Source organism: Marmota marmota, unplaced genomic scaffold (assembly GCF_001458135.2).
Source record: "Marmota marmota marmota unplaced genomic scaffold, marMar, whole genome shotgun sequence".
In the NCBI taxonomy this organism is placed as follows: domain Eukaryota; kingdom Metazoa; phylum Chordata; class Mammalia; order Rodentia; family Sciuridae; genus Marmota; species Marmota marmota.
Window position 1 is genome coordinate 9,963,483 of NW_026000005.1, and position 22,527 is coordinate 9,986,009.

The 22,527-nt window shown below is 33.7% G+C and overlaps 1 protein-coding gene across 1 annotated transcript in view; it reads right to left on the minus strand.

The window, feature by feature from the left end:
* Positions 1 to 3,185: 3,185 nt before the first annotated feature.
* The window catches only part of Col5a2 (collagen type V alpha 2 chain), a 132,992-nt gene continuing 113,650 nt past the window's right edge, over positions 3,186 to 22,527 (minus strand). The window contains exons 36-54 of the mRNA XM_015481142.2: positions 22,382 to 22,435; positions 21,963 to 22,016; positions 21,469 to 21,522; positions 20,959 to 21,066; positions 20,779 to 20,832; positions 20,196 to 20,249; positions 19,389 to 19,550; positions 18,659 to 18,766; positions 17,437 to 17,544; positions 16,331 to 16,384; positions 14,203 to 14,310; positions 13,642 to 13,695; positions 11,139 to 11,246; positions 10,760 to 10,813; positions 9,613 to 9,720; positions 7,510 to 7,801; positions 5,910 to 6,097; positions 4,332 to 4,571; positions 3,186 to 3,672 (exon numbers count right to left, since the gene is read on the minus strand). Of these exons, the coding sequence (XP_015336628.1) occupies positions 3,526 to 3,672; positions 4,332 to 4,571; positions 5,910 to 6,097; positions 7,510 to 7,801; positions 9,613 to 9,720; positions 10,760 to 10,813; positions 11,139 to 11,246; positions 13,642 to 13,695; positions 14,203 to 14,310; positions 16,331 to 16,384; positions 17,437 to 17,544; positions 18,659 to 18,766; positions 19,389 to 19,550; positions 20,196 to 20,249; positions 20,779 to 20,832; positions 20,959 to 21,066; positions 21,469 to 21,522; positions 21,963 to 22,016; positions 22,382 to 22,435 (2,109 nt within the window). The 3' untranslated portion in view covers positions 3,186 to 3,525. The remainder of the gene's footprint in view (positions 3,673 to 4,331; positions 4,572 to 5,909; positions 6,098 to 7,509; positions 7,802 to 9,612; positions 9,721 to 10,759; positions 10,814 to 11,138; positions 11,247 to 13,641; positions 13,696 to 14,202; positions 14,311 to 16,330; positions 16,385 to 17,436; positions 17,545 to 18,658; positions 18,767 to 19,388; positions 19,551 to 20,195; positions 20,250 to 20,778; positions 20,833 to 20,958; positions 21,067 to 21,468; positions 21,523 to 21,962; positions 22,017 to 22,381; positions 22,436 to 22,527) is intronic.

The following is a 22,527-nucleotide window of genomic DNA, read 5'->3' on the forward strand; positions in this document are numbered from 1 at the left end:
AAGTCATAGGCATAGGTAAGCATAGGTGAAAAGAGAATATAGAGTATGAAAATTAAAAAAAAAAGACTGACCTCTAAAGAAATACCAACATTAACATAACTGAATGAAATGATGCATTAACAAAGGCTAAAATAAAAAGTTGCTTTTGAATGAGCTGTCCATTTCAAGGCATGTCCCCTGTGCTATAGGTTTGGGGATTAGTGTTGCTGGATCATTACTTGGTTTGCCACTGTTGGAACTCAGCCCAAAATTAACTTTTAAGGGAGTTATTTTTGGTCTCCCCTGAAATTTTCATAATCTCACATTTAAAAAATAAAAAGTTGTCCTGAGGTGTTCTTATTTGTGGTAGGATAGGGACTCTGAGTGTGATATTTCCAATCATTGTTTTGTTGCCAGACATTTTGCACTTGTTTTTGGACATATAAAAGCATTTTCATGAGGAGGGATACTTTATAATGCTTCCTTGAATACCTTTTCAATTTGAAACAAATCACCTTAAACCTGTCCAGAATTTATCAAACTTTGTGTTATGAGTTTGAGACTTTTTCAGCATAGTTTGTGTTCATCTTTCCTTTGTGTTTTCTTCCTTTCTGTTAATTTTTATTTGTATTTTAATAAATCAACAAGTAATTAATACCACCTTCTACTCAAATGTAAAGCATTTCACTTTTGATTGTGTAGTGTTTGAGGTGCCTACAGGACATGAAGGAGTCCAATAGTCTAACCGGACCAAGAGATCTACAAAGTAGGCAAGAAATCTGAAGGCTTTAGAATAGTCTGGACAACCTTTTATTTGTAAGATTCCTGAGCTTCAAATAAGAATGGATATTTCTGTAGTTGAGAACTCTTAGTGTTTTACTAAATAGAATCACCACATATTTCTGGCTCACCTATCTGAACTTGTGCAACCTGTGAAGGTTTTACCTACAAGAAATTCAACAAAACTTTCAAATTTTTTCAGCTATATAAATATCCACATTCAAGATACAGAGATCAAATACTAAACAACTTGGAAAAAATTATGTTGTGAAATAAATACTAAAAATAAAACTGAAAACATTTAGGTTAAATTTCTGTATGATACGTATCGAGACTTGTTTTATTAGCAGTCCATTCAGCCATGCAAAATCCATTTCTTTCCTTTTTTAATCAATAGTGCTACTGTTACCAATGCCCAAGCAGGTGTCCCCAGGGGATCCTGCTAAATTTAGGTTTTTGTCCTGAACAAAGAATTGAGTGAGACCCAAGAAGTTGGCAAGCAAAACAAAGGTTTATTAAAAGCAAAAGAACACTCTGAGAGAACAGAGTGGGCTGAACTGAGAAGTGTACCTCAAGACCCTGTCTATACAGTGAAGCTGGCTTTTATTGGGCTGTGCTTTTCCCTGGGTGGACCTGGGTTTGATTAGTACCTTGATTGACAGCTAATTTTGACAAAATTTCTTCTCTACTGCCAGTCCATAGTTTCTTTCCCCCACCTACCTGCAAATGCACAGTGGGGGAGCAAGCCACAAAGCTAATGATATGCTAACTAGTACCAACTTAACTTTAGGTCAGTCCCTCCCAAGATAGGGGACTTTCCCTTTAGGGTCTTGAATTCTCCTTGTGGTGGACCAGCTTCCCTTTTTAAGGGAGTGTTAGGTGGGCTGCAGGCATGAGGCATTACCCTAACTTCCACCTTTTCTATCTCTCCTTTCCCCATACCCTGTCTTTTACCTAACACTATCCTGGCATTTTATAAGGACTGAACATTGATGATTAGTGCCCTGTTGCCTTTGTAGATAATGTCACAGATAGATTTTCATTTATAAGCCAGTACATACATGATGGAAGATATTTGTTGTATCTTTCAAACAAACAGAAAATGCAGAATACCACAACACCTTATTATTATTATTATTATTATTATTATTATTATTATTATTATTTACTATTGGAAATTATATCAATCTACTGTGTTGAAAGGAATTCCAAAAAACAAAAAAACAAAAAAATGACTGACATGATGAAAGCGTGCATTTAATTTGATGCTTTGCAGAGATACATGACCACAGTTGTGTGCATGGCTTATCCTTTGGATGACTCTGGCTATTTATTTTTAAATAATAAAATAAAAATGGAGCCAACAAATGCAATTAAGAAAAAACAAGGGACCTACATGTCCTGATCTAAGAAACATGCAAATGTTACAAAGCATTCCAGATACAGTATGACAGAGGAACAATGAAAAGGCATTAGAACAATGCTCTTTCTTTCAGAAATGGGAAGTCTAACAAATACATTTTCACAAATGGCATTGATGAAACAATGTTGATTTTTAAAGAATTTTATAGAAAGAATTTTAGCACCATCATTAAAAGAAAAAATAATGATAATATTTTTTAGCCCTGCCTATCTCCAGTCTTGGAATAATAACAGAAGCATAGCACCTTTTGGTATCTAAAATATGAACAAGAATACTAAGTCCATCCCAGCTTCTAGAGATGAGGTAGCTCATGCTAAGAAATGTTGGATCTTTTTTCCTATGAAAGTTCAAATTTCAAATAGTTTAATTCCAATCATCACATTTGATTAGAGTCAGCTCCATAACTCTGGGTTTTTATATCTTTTTCTTCATTATTTTCTTCAGGAAGATGAAATTATATTTATGTGGAAAAGCCTCAATCGTGGGTCCTGGAAATGTATTTATGAAGTTGTATGTGTAGTTATTTCACATTTAGTGTCTTCTTAAATAAGAAGGAAATGTATTAAGTAGTGTATCTGTGTAATTTCTATCAGTATTGATAAATTGCATCAAAAGGGAAAGGTACTTTTAAAATTGAATGGGAAATGAGTCTACATGTATCATATTTTGCAAAAATTTGAGAAATGGGAGAAATTTATTTTTTTCTCCTAAAATTGCACTGAATATGTTATTTAAAAATTCCATTTAATACAGTGATAAACTTGTATTTTTTTAAGCTTCTCTTTTAACACTAGTAATAGTACATCAAGACACACATGTGGGTTTCAATCAAAGATTTAAACATATTGATTCTTTTTTTCTTGATGATCTGGGAATAAGGGATCCCAAAAGGGAACTAATTTCTTAAAAATTTTTCAAACTGCAGCCAAACAAAATAAACATGTGTTGTAGTTTTATATACCCCACTCTTTAAGCTACCTGCCAAGAAAAATTTCCTCATAAATACTAAGCAACCTTTTTATTACATTGAAATAAATTGAAGAAAACAGATATTTATTTATTTAATGAGTTTACTTTTTTTAAAAGGTGATCATTGTCATTGGTCATCATAATTCTAAACTTGTATTGAAAATTATTTTAAATCAATTAAAACTTGATGATTGTAAGTAAAATAAATATTCTAAAGGATAAGGAGGCCAGGCACTTAAGACCATATATACAGTGCTGATGCATGATCAGCCATATCTTCAAGAGTCTCAGGATCAACTTCAAACAGTCAAAGTTCTTGTGAATGGGGTGGTGATCATTGATGGTGATGCTCACTGTCACTGTCTGGGCTTTTGTTACATGAAACAGACTGGCCCAATTTCAATGCCAAATTCCTGGTCTGTGCCGCCAACATCCACAGGGGCAAGATCTATGATGGGCAAACGTGCCACATTCTGCGTTCTATATTCAAAGATGGTCTTGCCCACATTTCCATTTCGCTTCTAGAAATAAATGGTGCAGTGGATTAATAGTAGATACAATTTTTTTGAATGTTAGATATAAACCTCCCCAGGCAACTTTTATAACATAAAATCAATCATTTATAGAATACTACTTAAATGTCAGAGCACTGGTAACCTCAAGTGAGGTACCAGCACACCTGGCAAGCACTTCTTTCTAGGTAAATTTCCTTTTATCTTTTGCAGTTTCCCAAATAGCAGCAATATAAATTATAAAAGTAACTGGTTTTGTTTGTCACAAATAAAATTATAATTTATCTTATAATATCTTCCTTATTTTATATCTAGGTATGCCAGAGGGAGACAATCAGTGATTGACTATACATTTTAAAATCAAGGAACTTTACACATGGAACTGAGATTTAGAAAGTTAAATGACTTGCAGAAGAAACAAACAGAATTGAAAAGAATTGGATCCAATGTTAGGGCTCCAGCTTTTTTTTTTTTTTTTTTTTTACTATTTTATATTGACACTTCCATCATGCTTCATGTGTTAATACACATTCAAGTTGATCCTAAAGAGTAACTATATACAAAATGCTGCTGAGCTTATATACAAGGCAAAACTGTCCCCACTTATAGTACTATGATAGTATGTTTTGAAAAAATAAGTTTGATCAGTGTAGATGAAAAGTACTTACAGAGCAAGTATCTTGAAGAACTGTGTATCTGAATCTCACATTCCCTTCTCCTTTGATTTCTAAATCATTTGCCCCTTTAAGAACCACAGCCTTCTTGAGGCTCTTGGCTTGCTCGTCCATGTATCCTATACTGTTTTTACAGAGGTAAGTGATGTTCTGGGAAGCTTCTTTCGATAACAGGCGCAGGAAGGTCATTTGAGTGATGGCTGTATTAGGTGACAGGTGGTCTCCGTATGCAAACTAGAAACAAAGTCTTTTATATTCAATACTGAAGAATTTCTTAATGTGTTACAGATAGATTAATTGATTTTAGCAAATCTTTAATTATTATATAATATGGCTCTCTAGCTATACGTATAAAATGACCTGAAATTTCCAACATATTAACAAGTAATAATCTTTGTCCTTACTACCCTGAATGAGAGGTGATGAAACCAACAATAATTATAATTTTCCAGAGAAAGATTAGCTATTTTAAAATCTGCTTTGATCATCTATAAAAAAAAACTCATTACTGTCATTATTATTAAATAAGAATTAGAAATTAGCTATTAGAATAAAATCTTTACTACCTAATTATCATAAACTTGAAGGAAATATGAATTTAAAATTTTTCCTCTAGACAAAAAATAATTGACCACAAGCTCTTTTTTATTCATCTTCTACTTTAAGTTTTCTTTTCAGTGCTCCCATTTGAGTTTTTTACATAAAGTCATATAAGCTAAATTACATTTCAACTGTTTATATTTAAGTTTTAAAATTTCTTGTTTATTAAATAATGGTAGATTCTAGCATATCCTGCTAGACTCAGGGTTCCTGCATCATGTTGATTCTGAACATGAGTTCTGGGGAAAGGTTAGGAGCAGAAATGGAAGGAAAATTTCAGAGTTTGGCCATCATAAGGATATCTGGGATGAAATATTAAAATGGAATTATCAAGGCCTGGTGAAAGTTGAATACTAGACCACGAAAGGAGCAGAGGGTAGATTGGAACTCAGGAAAATATTAATCAAATTTATATAATTACACATATGCTTTAAGATTTAATAATACTATAAAATTGACAACATGACTTCATTATTAAAGATTATCTAATATTTATATATCACTTAGTGTATTCTAGACATTATACTAAACACTTATATTCATATGGACACTCTGGGATCTGAATTATTAGCCTCACTATAAGCTGGTAAACCTGAGGTTGCAAAAGTTTTAGTCAGGTCATAAGGACAAACATCAGTAAAAGATCTAGCAAAGAGTTACCCAGGACTCCTCAAGACTGTCATTCAACTGTGGCAAGATCCCTTCAGGTCCATTCCATTGTCACTGTTGCGTCAATTAGAGTAACTAATCCTAGAAACAACTACTTCTCTACATTTCATCAATGGCAAAATTATAATTCAAAATTTACATCAAGTTGACTCATTATAAACTTGGTTTATGCCTTGGTATTGCAACTGTAACTAAGGAAAATATGTCACTTTAAAATAAACCTGGTCAAGAGCGAACAGCATTATTCTAAATAAACACAAAAATATGATAAAATATATAATCTTGAATAGACTATTTAATTACCTGTGATCCTCTATTCATATCTAGACCATACCAAACAGGTTTATTGTCAGGAGATTTGCTGGCCCACCAGGTTTTACGAGGTATACTGGATGGATTTGCTGAAATGCATGTTTCTCCTGTTTCCATATTGCAGTAAACTTTGATTGCATCTTCAGCTGATCCCTGATTGGGATCAATCCAATATTCACCTGTTTTCCAAATGACAAATATTTGCTAAGTAAAAAATCCTCAAACATGTTTATGAATCTCCAAAATAATTAACACAAAAATTAGAAATATGAAATTATCAATGAAGGTCTCTTTTAACAGAGACTATGCTTTAAAGAAGAAAATAATTGTTATATATATGGGGATTTCCCAAATACTTGTCACTGCTCTAAGGCACTTTGCCCAGGTGTGTACCTAAGGCTCAAAACATACATGTGAAATAAGTGTTATCCCATTTTACAGAAGAGAAAATATAGCAAAAAGAGATGATATATTGTAAGTGGCTTTGCCTATATAAGTGTATTCTCGTTAAATTCAAAAAGCCAAAGTCTTAAAGAAAATTATAATTGGAATGTAATGTGTATTATTTAAACTATGAATGAAATAAATAAATGAGTTGAATTATAATAGAATGTTATGAATCATCAGCCATTCTTGAAATCAATCTGCTCATATATAATAGGTTTTTGAAACAGGACATACTAAAGACAGTGCTTTATACTAGACATATGATCAAATAAATTAAAAAATGTGTATTTGTGCATATATGGGTGTGTATGTACATATATTTGCCTGTAAATATATGAAAATCAAGTTTTAAATAGAGTGAAAGGAGAGTGGTAGAATATAAATAATTTGATAATAAAATTGGCTACTCTGGAAAGATGATATTTTTAACACCATTGTCAATGTCATTTCATAGTTAACTGAAACTCTTGAATATTTCTCAGCTTATTCCTATGGTCTAGGATCTCTCTTCCCCGGATCTTATTAGAACAATCAAAATAATAGAATAAGGCAAAGTTTAAGCGTAGTTCATAGTTCAAAATTCCAAAAAAGCCTTCCAATCTTACTATAACTTATTCCTGCCTGCAAAAAAATCCCAGAAGTATGACTCATAGAACATTAAACTACATGAAAGGAATTCAATATTCAAGCAAAACTTTAGTTGACTCTCAACAATCCAACAATATATGGTGACATATTAAAACTCTAAGAGGTCATACAGGTAAATAAATGTTTAATTTGGCTTCAGCAAGTATTGTGTTGTGTGTGTAGTTAGATAGATAAAGAGATAGATACATAGATATGAAATGTTTTCTATTCTCTGCAAATTACCACTGTTTAGGACTTCTGGATGGAAATGGAACTATTGTGAAATTAGATCATTTATAGAATATATGCTCTATTATAGTGCATATCATCTTGCCCTATAATTTTTCATGTCATTTACTTTCTCCACAACTAAACTGTAAGAGCTCTGTGGCATGTGTATTTCTTTTTCTCTGTGTCTATCACTAATTAGAAAATTAATAAAATATTTTTAAATGTAGGTGAGAGCAACATCAACAGAAACAACACCCTCTGCTCAAAAGGGCCACTGTCCACTTACCACTTTGTTTTGTGGAATGGCAAAGCTTTAAGTCATCACATGTCCGGGCTGGGTGCTTCTTGGAGCCATCAGGGCTGCGCATGGTTTCAATCTGACTACTGAGTGACTTCAGGGTTGCATGGACCCCTGGGTCAGTTTTGTTTTTGTCATCAGGAGCCGCCTGATCTTCAGTAAACTCAGGAAGTGGATCTGGCATGCTCTCATCATAGTGACCCATGATATCACCCAGGGCAGCTGTAAGGTGGCCAGGGGGACCTGGAGGGCCTGGTGGACCAGGCTCACCAGGAGGACCCTAATTAAAAAGAAATCAGAAAGACATTTAATATAATGCTTTTATTTTTATGTAGATGTGGTACACAGAGATATGATGTGACACTCCAATTTGACAGTTCTGGGAGATCTGTCACTCATGCCCTTTTGTAAGAAGATGATGCTGGCCTGCTAAGTTATAGCTTTCCAAGGATATGTTTTTCAGGAAACATATCTGCAAGTCAGCATCTGAGATAAATAAAGATTAAAGCACAAAATATTTGCTTTGATGTCTATCTTGAAGATACAATATAATTTATATTGAAAACATGCAAATATGTACATCATTTCAAAATTATTTTGAGCAAGATACAACTCAAATTTTTTCAAAGCATTTATGGATGGAAGATGAAGAAAAGCTGCAGGGGCACAGGGTGCTGGTTCTATAAGGTGCATGTCAATACCAAGGAAATACCCACAAGAAACACCCACAAGAGAATTTCCCCTACATTCTAATCAAAGGGAAGCAAAGGAAATCTTTTTATATGTGTGAATTACCATGCACATAAAAATTCTCTGTACTAATAAAATGGAAGAAAGTTCTCACTAGCATTTTTACAGACATAAAGAGCTCTCCTATACTTTTGTCAAATGAGAACTATTGGGTTAAAAGGAAGATAAGCACAAAAATGTGGCAGGGACTACAAAGGTCTTCTGTATTCATTTCCTTCAGCAATTCCCAAGGACAAACTCAACAGCTTGAAAGAAACAGGCAAAAAACTGAAGAGACACGTTCAAACCACACATAGAGCACAGCCCTGGGCATCAGAGGCTGGAGTTCTAACAATGGCTCTGCCACTTGTATTGTGGCATCAGGCAAGTTGTGTTAGCCCCAGTGCCAATGCTCTCTCATTCTCAAAAGGGTCTTATAAATACATTTTCTAAGGTCATCATGAGTACATACATTCCTTTATGCTAACCTTGGGGAATAAGATTCGGGTTTTGGGGTTTTTTTTGTTTTTGTTTTTGTTTTTGTCTACCAAAGACCACTGAACCACAAAATAAAGTCAACCAAGAGCTGCATGAATCCAATGCATTCTAATTATATAACTGTTTTCTATTCGCAAAGAAATTAGTAGGAAACATTTTTCTTGACCATAGGAAACATAAGCCTATTTGACCCACACAACAAATAGTAAATATTTGGTTTAATGGCATTACCATTGAGGAGCAAAGACAAAATAAGGAGGAGAAGGTAAATTAGATTAAAGAAACACCCGGAGAGAAGCATAAATTTACATGCACACATGCGCATGTGCACACTAGTACATTTGCACATGGAGACCAAAGATGCTTTCCAAAGGTCTGAGAAGCTAAAGATTAGCTAATGCATTTTATAACTATATATATTCCTCAAGCCAAAACTATAAGAATTTTTAATGAAAGGTTTTAATTAAATTCTCTCTGAATGTCATTTGCAATGTAGAAAAATCTCAGTCATATACTTCATTTTCCAGCATTTTCATGACATACAAACTATATCCCACAGATACTTAAAATATGTAATCTAAAGCAAAGCAACATAAATATAATCTTAACTTGCTATTTGCTTTCATAGTATCAGATGAAATCAAAGCCTGGTTATCTCTGTCAAAGCCTGGTTATAGTCTAAATGACCTATATTAAAATATTTGAAATAGTTACTTATAAAAACAAGCTCTTGTGTGGCTTTGAAATTTTGTTTTCAGGGCCCCCTTAAGTCTCTTGTTCAACAGGCTGCATAGACATTATTTGATGGAATCTAAGCTGTTTTTCTCAACAGCATTTCCTGTGTGTAAACCCCTATGACTTTACCTCTGGTCCTGCTTCTCCTACACTGCCCCGAACACCAGGAGGTCCGATCGGCCCAAGTGGCCCAGGGTTTCCTTCTTTGCCTAAAGGACCAACTGGGCCTGGAGGACCCTGAAAGAAAACAATTACTCTGTTTTAGATTCTGTGGAAAAAAAAATTTTTTTTTTTTTTACAATGCCCCTCTCTAATCCAAGAACTACTGTGCTGATGGAGCTGTTACAATGATTTCTCAGACGCATTTTCTTAATGACTGATAAATGACCTTCTGGCACTTTTCAGCATTTACAATTTCATCAGACATGAATTTTCCTTCATCCATGCATTGTAAAAGATCAGTGTAAAGACTTTAATAGACTAATCATCTACTTTTATTGGCAACAATTGTTTCATCAAATCTCAAATAAACTTAGTTCGGAATTCAATTAATTCAGAATAAGAAAATGACTAAAGTTGGAGGGTTAGATATAAATTAATCTGGGGTGCTTATCCTGTAGAAACAGAGTAATTTTATACTATTATTTCAATTTTATCCATGATTTATTTACAATGTATTTAGACACAGTAAGATTCATTGTTAATTAATTTTTCTAATTTTTTTCTAGACTCCTTTTTCTATTCACCTAAATAATTATTGTGTCAATTGTATTATTACATTAATAATTTATTACAGGAAGCATTAATATGAACATAGACTTTCTAAAAGCTTCAAATATTGGTTTCATTTTATGATTTGCTTCCAAATTAGCTGCGCACAAACCATTTCTAAGGAACTATCATAATACTATCATAATTACTTAAAGGACAAAATACATCCAGCTTCAAAATTTGTCTCCACTTCATGAGTAGGTCCAATTATATCACCTCAAAGAGTTCAAGCTTAATGGAAATTTAAATTAACATAAAGCAAGAAACTGAGTCGATGAATATCTACAAATCCTAGGTCAGAGATTCCAAAGTGGGTCCATATTATTAGCAGATATTCCTACTTATATTAATTGCTGGCTGGTTTGTCTCATATAATTGATGCCACCTTCAGAGAACATGAACCAACTCCAGTTTTAATATCGTGAAAATGAAACTGAAACATTTGTGTTATGTCACCAAAGGTGTTATTATTTGTACCTGCAACTTATTTACTTTTGCTACTTACTCTTGGGCCAAATGGACCAGGGATTCCAGCACTGCCTTGTTCACCATTTGGACCCTAAACAGGAATAAAATTGAAAATGTTGTTCAAATATTTAGATCTTGCATTATGCCATTGTCAGTTTTAAAATACGTTGTCATTGACTTTAGCAGTATCAACTACTAAGTCATCTATCTCTACAATGTTTCCATGAGATGGTCACTATTAAAGACAACTATCCATAGGAGTAAAGATGCAAGTAACATTTTGTTTTATATCTACCCCACACAATTATAGCTTATATGAGGACAATTATATTGTATAATAGGTAATTTTTAAATTAAAATGAGATTTAAAAAAATTCATCTGTGTTAACAGCAGATAAACATAAAGAATAACTTACAGGAGGGCCAGGGAGACCCTGAAGACCAGTAAAGCCTCTGTGGCCCTTCTGACCCCGGTCACCTCGGTCTCCACTATCACCTTTGTCACCACGGGGTCCTTGAGGTCCCTAGAAATACAGTTATGGCATGGATGTTATGTCTTGAGACTACAATTTTCTGCAGTTTTACTTTTTTTTAAACATTTATATTTTAGTTGTAGGTTGACACAATACCTTTATTTTATTTTTTTAATGTGGTGCTGAGTACCGAACCCAGTACCTCACACATGCTAAGCAAGTGCCAAAAGCAAGTGCTCTAACTCTGAGCCACAACTCCATCCGGCAATTTTACTTTTGACAACTGCATTTACCATAACTTTTAATACTGTATTTTATATGAATGAACATATTTACTTATCTAAAGAGCCATAGGATTTTTGTCTATTATTTCCAAAGAATTGTAGGTGATCAGTTATGCTTTCCTAAAGATTCAGTTTTTAAATGTTTATCTTTTTTAAGCATAAAAATTAATTTATATTTAAATGAGATATTTTTAACTTTGATCTAACCTATTTGAAAGATTTTCAAAAAAATACATTTCACTTATTTATCAGATATCATAATGCAAAAATATTTCCCTGTAAATAGATTCTTTGAAACAAAAAACCTCAAAGTACTTTTTTTTTATTTGCCATGCTACCTCTAAGAATGAAATGTTCATTAAATTTGCATACCCAGCCAGGCAATGGTGGCACACACCTGTAATCCCAGAGGCTTGGGAGGCTGAGGCAGGAGGACTGTGAGTTCAAAGCCAGCCTCAGCAAAAGCAAGGCACTAAGCAACTCAGTGAGACCCTGTCTTTAAATAAAAATACAAAATAGGGCTGGGGATGTGGCTCAAAGGTTGAGTGCCCCTGAGTTCAGTCCCTGGCTACCCACCACCTTCCCAAAAAAGAAAAAGAAATTTGCATATGCAAATAAACTAAATGTCAGCTGTGATTATATTGAGAAAGGGGTAAATATTTGAGCAAATAAAATCAAAGTATCATCAATAAACTACCCTTTTCTAAAGAAAATACAAAAAAATAATGTTATTCTCATTTTTAACTGTAATATCTGTACCCAGATCCTGAATTTCTGGTCCTAAAAAACAAAAGAAAAATGAGGAATCTTATTTTGTCATAGGAACTGCAACTGCCGAAGAGGTGAAAATTCTCTCATTGATTTGAGGTAGTCAGTTGTTGTTTTAGGTTCTAAGAAATAAAAACAATTCTAAGGGTTCAACGGTTCACAGTAAAGTGACAAGTGGCATGGTGTTCCCCACTATGAAGTCAGCTTCTGCTGTCTTTAGAGTCTCCTAAAACAGAACTGGAACCCTGTTAATCTGCCTTTGGAAGATGGATGGAATCATCAAATCCACTGGTTCTCAGGTTAATGTTTTCCCTTATTGGTTTCTTTGGTTTTATTTTGCATTTGGTTGTTAATTTGGAATACCTAGTTGTCAGCCTTTTTATAATAAAATCAAAACAATTTTAATAGCTTTTACATATTTTACATACCAATGTAAAGGTGAACATCAAAATTAGTCTGAATGTTTTTATAATGTTATAAAGGTTCTTTTATTTTGAAGTTGCCCAAAAATTTCATAGTTGAGAATAAACTATAACAGAAAACATCAATTTAAATTAATTAAAATTCATTTTTTCATGAAAAATAAAGCTATAGTGTTTCTGTCACTGGTTAGAAAACCATTTATTTGACAAGTAGTGTTACTATGAAATCTTTTGCCAGTCAAGCTCAAATCAAAGTGGAGAGTCATAATATAAAAAATATGACCATGGTTTTATGGATATAATTGATTTTCATGATTATAGACATTGATGTATGAGTATAAGAAATATAATCTATTAGACCACCATAAGTATAAACATAAAACAATAGAACATCTGTATAATAATAATTAAAAATCAGCCAAAAGCAAACAGCATAAAGACTGGAAACCATCCAAGACAGTAAAGTTGAAAATAAAACATATTTAAATGGTGCTTTTCAAGAATACAAAAAGATTGCAGATTTGTTGTCCTATATGATTTTGAGAACATCTTGGAGAGCAATACACTATTGTACCTATTATTCTGGGAGAAAACTGTGATTCTAGTCTTCATTGATAATTGAAACAATTATTAATGAGGTACTAATGTGATGTTTTGATACATGCACATATGATGTAATGTCTAAATGAGGAAAAATATATCCATCTCCTCAAACACTTATATTTCTTTATGGTAAAAACTTTAAAATCCATTCTTCTATTTTGTGAAATGTGCAGTACATTATTTTTATCTACATTCAGCCCACTGTTCAACAGCACATCAGAACTTCTTGTTTCTTTCCAACTATAACTTAGTACCCATTGAATAGCATTTCTCCATCCCTCCCATTTCTGAATCTTAAATAATACTTCTTCTTTGGAAGCATATTTTGTGTAAGAAAACATGCATTTGTTAAGAGAACAGAGGACTTACATGTAATCCACGTTTTCCAGCTCTACCTGGTGGTCCTATAGGACCCCGAGAACCCTAGAAAAATATCACACAAGTTGGTATTTTAAAACATACATATATAGACACAGGATGTCAAAAAACATGTGTTTACAGTTCAGTGCCTGTATGTGTCTGTATGTACACTCTTATGGCTAATCCATTGAGTCTGGTGAACATCTGTAAGAATGTGCCAACACCAATAGTACTTTTAAAGGCAATTTTATTAACTGACTTCACTAAGTGAAGAATATCTTAGTTGATTACAAAAAGACATTACTTTTATAATCTGATGCATACTTATTTCATTTCCTATAAATCACAGACAGCATTTTCAGATAATTAAAACCAATGTATTAGGATCTTTGAACCCATATTTGAAATCAAATGATCTTAAGGCTAATATATATATTAATTCATAATTGGCTCCTTATCATTCTTTGTTCAGAGTCCTGAACCAAATGCATACGCATCACTATTTTTGTGCATACATGAAGTTTATAATACAATGCTTAACTGACAGTGAAAAATTGACTGCCTTCTTACCGGATCTCCTCTTTGTCCTGCATCTCCTGGAGCACCAACAGGACCAGGAGTTCCAGGGGCACCCTGAGAGCCTGGAAGACCTGCAGGCCCAGGGTCTCCACGATCACCCTGATAAGAGTAGTCACGGTATTATTCTTTGAACACTTATTCTAAAACAATAGTATTTTATGTGTTTGAGGTCTTCACAATATGAAAATATATATATGCCTCTTAAAACACTTTTACTTATTACTATACTTGTATTTACTAATTAATAAATAAAATTGAAGAGAATACATTTCTTGTTATTTTTACCCACTCTCAGTTTTCATCTCTCCCTTCACCTCCGCCCTATTGCTCCCACAAGAGAAGATTATTGAAGTATAGGAGAGGTCACTTCCAGAATTTAACATCTTTTCTGAACAAGCAGTCTTAAAACTGGAGTGCTAGACACCTGAATACATACTCTTTCCAAAGAATGTGAAAATAGGAAAAATTTTAGGGAAACCACCTTCCATATTTGCAACACCATACTTCTTTCAGAAAATTGAATTTTGAGCATCCTTTCCCACTTCCTCTTTAATAGCCACACTTCTCCCATTTTATGAAAGAAAAGCAAATACCAAACCATCTGCAAACTTATGGTGCAATGTTTCAAAGAGTGAATACTTCTTGGCACCAATCTAACGGATGTTTCCAGAATATACTGTTTATTTGAAAATAAAGCTAAGATGGATTTGGGAAGGAAGAGGCTGCTCCTTACTATACCCAGATGACCCAGTTATGACAAGGAACCCAATAATGCCTCCTAGAAGTCAGAGGTGAGATTATTTGGGTATGAACATATGTGAATATAATTATTTGACTTGAAAAACTGAGCTATACTTTATTTTCTGACAGAAATTAAGTCTTATTTGACTGATTAATTTAGCAACCAAAATAAACTTTGGCAATTAGGTTAAAGAACAGACATATAATGAATAGAAGAGGCTACATTGGAAACTACAAAAATTTCAAAGAAATACATTTAGAGCAAGTTTACATTTATAATTTACCAGAAATTATCTCCACTGCAACTATTTAAACTTGTGATTTAAAAATGGTTGGGGAGGGGGACAGCAACTTAAAATATACATAGGGGCTTATAGATTTTCAAAATTATTTTAATAAGTACAGCAGTAAGATCTTTAAAGGTTACTATACTACATGTATGTACTGACAAAGGGAGAAGCTACCGAAATGAAGAGAATATGCAGTTCTAGAAGTTATGATAGATAAAGGGAGTCTCAGCCCAAGGTTTCCCATAGCTCTATCTTCCCCATTTTTTTCAACATGAGGACATTCTTGAGTGCTGACCCTGTGCAAGTTTTTTAAATGTGTTATTTAGCAAAAAAGTACCTAATGGACTAGATATTAATCATATTTAATATGCAGAAATTTTTCTCAAGATCACACAGATAATTACTTTCAGATTCAAGGCTCCATATTAGGTCTGCCTGGGTCCATAGTCCTTTCTGCTAATGAGGAGCCCTTGGGGTGATCATATTACCCCATATCACCTTGTGTTATATCATAACACACTTTGGGGTAAGGAGTGCTTTTTGCCTTCAGTAGCCCAATATTCTAAAACAACTATGCAACTTCCAAAAGGGACTGAGCTTCAGATAAAGTCAAGGAGATTTTCAGTTCAGCCAATGTCTAATTTTAAAATAAATCATGTAATAGATAATGCTTAGAAACCTTATATCCTCATAAGTCATTCACTTTAAGGGGTGAGTAGAGAAATCTAAATGTCACACAGCTCTATTTCAGCTTTTATACTTTACTGAATCAGTTTGGTATTTAGAACACTCCATATGTCTCCTTGCCCAAAGTCTTTATGTTGCACCAAAGATGATAGTAATTTGTTTTCCTGCTTTGAATTAAATATGCCATGTTAATTTGCCATGCATGTGTCACTTCACTTACAAGATTTTCCAAAATTATAACCTTATAAAAAGGTTTCTACTATCAGAAAAATCACAGCTGCAATGGAGTTATGAGAATAAAGGGTGTTTTTTTTTTGTTTTTTTTTTAGTGTAATACTAAAATTTAAAGGATTTCAGGTTTATATGAGTCTTGATTGCTTTAATCAATGAATTGTTCTTACACGTTCTCCAACAGCACCATCCCGGCCTGGAGTACCATCATTACCTGCTGGACCCTATGAGCAATCACACACAAAAAACAATTAGCAGTAGTGAAAAAAAATCTCATTCTAATTGTCAGAAAAATGACAGCATGTCTTATACCTCTCTTCTTTAAACTATAAACCAGCATTTATGGAAATCTCAGTAGAAAAAAAAGGCTTCTACCAGTTTTCTCTAATACTTTGAATTGCTTGTAAAATTAACATAGTCTTACTTTATCTAAAATTGTCCATGCCTAGTTCTTATTTTTAAAAAGGAAAAGAAATTCTCAAACACCTTGAAATAAACAAACAATAACATTTTTCCTGTTGTATGTTTATTTGTGTTACCAATGAATGATTTTTCTTGTTACTTTTTGAGTTTATCCAAATAATAGTCTTAAGGTTTTAAAATCAAGTGACTTGTTTAGTTGATGCTACACTGCATTTAAAAACATCTAGTTTATTGTCCCTTATATATTTTGATTTTGTCAGGACCATAGTTTTGTTATTTGATTTTTTAAAATAGCTCAAAAAACTATTGATGATTTCTTTCAAGAAAATGTGACTGGCGAGTCACTCAGTAAAGTACTGAACAGATATTCCAACTTTAACTTCTCAAGTTGCCTGTCTGAAACTTATTTCATCTCAAAAGAGCCTAAGGAACATGACATCAATTGTGTCACTTTATAGTGATATTTAAGTAGAGTGGTCTCTACTTACTTTGCCCTTTTTACATGATGTAGAAGGTATATTAATCTTATCACCATAAAACTTGGCAATCCCATTATACAATGAAATAATAACAAGGGGAAAAATGAATAGCTGTGTCCTTTCACCTTGAAAACAATTTGGCAAAAGCTAAATCAACTAAAACACTCAGCTTCAGACTAGATGAAGGTCAGTACAGACATTGCTTTTGTTCCCTTCTTCTTTATCCAATCATTTAGCCAACTTTGTAGGGAAGTACTTCAAATAACATCACTGACAAGCTTCCTTAAGGTCCTGTGTGCAATCAATTTCTAATAAAACAATTGCCCCATCACACCCAGAAAACAAAGGAGAGCTGTGTTCACTGTGACACTTACTTCTGGTCCAGGTTCACCTACGGGACCATTTGAGCCAGGGGGTCCCACAGGTCCAGGTGGACCTTTATCTCCTGTTGCACCAGTTGGTCCTACTTTTCCTGGTGTGCCCTGCAATTGTTGTATAAATATGTCAACCTCTAAAACCAGTGAAGAATTCCAATTCCTATAAAGACCACATTTATTGAAATGGTGCCATAGTCCCTCCTTCTACAGCAATAATTGTCTGTTAACCTATATAACCTGCATCACTATAATGCATGCCTAGATACATACCCACTTCTCACATTCCTCCTGACATACCAAAGGAACCAAAAGGCATTCTTTGCCCACCAGCTTAGGAGTGCATTTTGTGTTTGAATCACATGTAGTTAATTTTGGCTGCCCTTATAGAATCTGCATCACTAGTAACATAAACTCATTCTATTTCACTCCTGCCTTGTCTGCTCAATATAGTACTGTATTCTGGTATTTTAGTCTCACTACCAAGGAATTTTACTTTCAGATCCTTGGTTCAATTCTGGCAACAATAAGATATCCCTTAAATCCTAATTGACTGGTTTGAGATTTCTACCCAGATATGTCACAGTACCAAGATCCTGGGAGTTCACTTCTCTAGCCACATTCCATATAAAAACATTATTAACTTTTTTTCTCAAGTATTGTAAACTTTCAGTGGTGAAATTCACTCTCTTCAAAGCTAATATTGAATCAAATTTTCATCCATATTTCAAATAATATGAGATTCTTAAGCTCCCTCCAGGGAATAGGGGATTGTCTTCAGAGTCCTTCTTGATAATTTACTCACATCCACCTCTAATATTACTTCAGCTCAACTATTTCTTCTCTTTGGTAGTTTACTGCGAAATATGGATGTTTTGTTAAGCATGTTTATTTAAAAAGACGCTACCTACTCACCGGGAGATTATCCCCCTTCTCTAGCTCCATGGATCTCTTTTAATCTTTGAAGAAAGATTTAAGAGTCACCAAAAGTCCAATTCCTTATTGGCTACTTCTCTAGTCCCAGGATTAAACAAATACATTTTCAAAGACTTTGAAAGGTAGTTAAGCATTTGACATTTAAGATCAACTGGTTTTTAAGATAACTCAGAATTTATGTTGATTCAAGACTGTTTAACTCTATTCATTAAGAAAAAAATCAATTTTCTCTGCACAAATTAAATTGCATACATCAGATGAAATACTGTCGATTGCAGCAACTCACCGCTGGGCCGGGCAGGCCGGGCATGCCTCGTTCTCCACGTTGCCCAGGCATGCCGACAATCCCTCTTTGCCCAGTTGTCCCAGCTGGACCAGGAGGACCATCTGGACCCTAATGTTGAGAATAAATTCTAATTAAAAATTCTGCAAAGTAAAATCCATATCCAGGAAATTTACAATAGAGTGATTACAGATTTATAGGACTGGGGTATGAAAAAAGTTCTATCTCACAAAACCAGCCTATATAAGCGCAGTCATAAATTATAATTCACACTGAGCCTCCAACTCTATTTAAAGGTGAAAATAGCACATCAATTGAAAGTGACCTTGAAAAATACTGTGAATATTGATTGAAAAAAAGAGAGAACTATTCAAAAAACATTTTTTCTCCTTTTAAAAAGACAAAAATAAATTTAAAAAGTAAAGAAAACACATTCATATTTAGAGCCAGTTGGCTATTAGAGCAATAATATGTGTATATGTATCTGTATTTAATTTAAATTAAAAATAATTTTTGATTTAGTTTTTGAAAACTATGCCCATTACTTTTTTATATTTATGCAGATACTTTCTTTTTGAGAAGAGGATTTTAAATTAAACATCTACAGACCTTAATGTCACTTAAATGTGTTCAGAATAATATTTAAGCAGTTTCTTTGTGACCATGATTATTATGGGTTTCTATTTGCAATATCTCAACAGGAGGGGGTCTGAAACAAAGATGCCAAACTTACAGGCTGCCCATCTTCTCCTGGGTCCCCTTTATCTCCTGGGCCACCGGGGGGGCCAGCTGGTCCTCGATCTCCCACTCGTCCATGAGAGCCAGGATCCCCTCGAAGACCTGGAGGTCCTTCCTTCCCTGGCTCCCCTATGGGCCCTGCAGGTCCTGGAGCTCCCTAGTATAATACAGAAAAGAACACCCAGGGGGGCAGAGGGAAGCCCAGTAAGAGGGATTGGTTCAGTGGGCTCTGCCTCAAATGCAGATGGCTGAGCCTTGTAGATTCATTTTTCCTGTTAATCACTGAGCATATTTAAATAAAACAAAGAAAACATAGCTGTACCTTCATTTCCCATGAGAAAATCTAAATATCATTTGCAGACAAGTCCCTTTGAATCATTATTAAAAGACTGGTAAAAAATTTTTTCCAAACTTAAGTCTCTGTTCTAATTATGAATATTTAATATTTTATTCTGTTTAACCTGATCTTATAGTGACAGAATAACATTTATTACAAAGTTTCATAGATGCTTCTGAACTAAAGAAAATGATGATAAGTACATAATACTATTAGTACTTAGTACTCGAATAATCATGAAACTTTAGGGCTGAAAATGACTCACAAATAAGTCCCTCCAAGAAATATTGTATTATTAAATATGAATTTATTTTGATGAAACACCAGTAGGAATTATTGCAGAAGGAGGCATTAAACTAGCAAACAAGCCAGTAAGGAATTAAATAGAAATAATATCTCAAATATATCAAGTGTCTATATGTAATTACTTAACTACCAATGACTTGAATCACTAAGTTAACTTACAGCAGGGCCTGGAGGTCCAACTCTGCCAGCAGAACCAGGAAATCCTGTAGCACCCTAAGAAATAATATTACATGATCAATTATTAAATAATATTAATTAGTTATATATATTTTCCTGAGATCTGTTTTTCAAGGAAGACTGCAGCCTTTAGATTCCCTTCCATGTTGTAATCATATATTTTTTCTTCTCATGCATTTTACATTTTTGATAAATAGACTAATTGGTAGGTAGGACCCTATTTTTTTCTTTCAACTTTTCATTTATCTTGAACTTACATAGGTAGGGCAACAAACATATAAATATTTTCTATATCAAATTTTATTAAGTGCTTTCACATTATTCATTTATCCCTTTACTTGGGTAATAAATTATTTATGTTTACACATGAAGCAGTTGGGTCTCAAAGATTACAAAATTTATTTTAATCTAGATCTCCATCTTAGTCAAATACCCTTTGCTCTACAAATTAGCTGATACATGAAATAACTTATTACAGTTTCTGATGGAGACTAACTTTTACATGGCCAAGTACTAGATGACTGAACTAGCTGTACATAATTCCTAGAATATCAAAATAACTTACAGGTGGACCCTGAGTTCCTCGTCCACCTTTTAGTCCAGGAACACCACTAGGACCCTAAATTGGAAAGAAAATAAAAAGTACTGCAGTAAAGCACAATTAGTTTAATATACATACCAAACATTGAGTATTGGACTCAAGTTATAAGTTTTTTTTGTTTTGTTTTGTTTTGTTTTAACTCACATGAGGGCCAGGGGATCCTGCTAGCCCTTGTGGTCCAGGAGATCCAGCATCTCCTTTCTGTCCTGGCTCTCCAGGTTCACCTTTTACTCCAGGCTGCCCATCAGGACCCTATATGCAATTGTACAAAGGAGCAACAGATTTATAAGATTTATGGACAAAATATTTAATATTAATTGCTACTAACATTAGTTATATATTATGAAATAAAGCTTTGGCTACAATATTAAAGTACAGGACAAAAATCAAAACCCTGATGAGATCTTTGAAGACAGTTTTAAAAAAAACTATAAATTATTAAAATTATAGTTACATAAGCAAACTCAGATGTGACAACCTCAATTTTTGTGCCAGCTTATGAAAAGCTGTATTGAAAATGGGAATCAATGTTAACAAAACCATATACTTCCCAGAACTTCAATATACTTTCAAAAATATGACAATGACATTTTAACTCATTGCTATAAACAGAGGAGTGTCAACTTATAAATTGAGGATATTTGAAAATTATACCTGGGGTCCAGCAAAACCAACAGCCCCAGTTGGGCCATTTTCACCACGCGAACCCTAAAAGAAGAAAAAGATTACTGAATCTCCACACATATTCTTAAAAAGTACAATATTTTTAAGTAGGGTGTATAAATTCAGTGTACTTTGAAGCATATATATAAAGAAATTATACATATTGCTAGAGGAAGATCCTTAAGGGTAATACAAAGACAGAGGTCATAGAACAAAATTCTGAACATAGAAGTCTCAAAGTTTCTTATTTAGTAAACAAACTGCCTACCTAGACTTACTAGATTGTGTAGCTCATAAATTTTTAAAGTTTAATTAGAAAAGTAAAGGTTGAAAATTAGGAAGTTATAAATAGCTTAAATCAGTAGGCATGGACATCACTATAAGCATATGTAGATGGTAGATGACTGATAGATAGATAGCAATTGATAAGTTGTTTTATTGCTCAATCATACACTAAAAAAAAACACCAAAATATTGTCACTTACAGGATTGCCACGGGAGCCAGGAGGGCCAACTAAACCTCGAGGTCCAGGTTCACCCTAAAAAGCAGATTTTAGACATTTATTGTCCAAAGTAAAACATAATACAATTGTAGAATATTGGGCAACATGAATGGGTAGATAGTGGGTGACAACTATGAGACCTTCTACCTCAAAATTTTATGAAAGAGCCAGCGTTCAGACATTTTAAAAAATTGATGCATAATGATTATTCAGAATAGTGGGCTTCACTGTGGCATATTTTCACATCTATATAACATAACTTGATCAATTTCACTCTTACATACCTCCCCTTTCCCTCTCTTCCTCCATTCCTCTATCCTACTGGTTTCCCTTCTATTTACACAACATCCTTATTTCCCCCTTATGCTTTTAAGTGCACAAAATAACAGTTTGTGACTTACCTTTTCTCCAGTAGGACCTGCAGGACCTGGGGGGCCCAAGGGACCTGGAAGACCCTGTCAGTGAATAGAATATAGGCATACTGAGAATAAGAATGCACATAAATCTCCATATTTAAGTAAGGAAACAAAGAAATACTATTTTTATA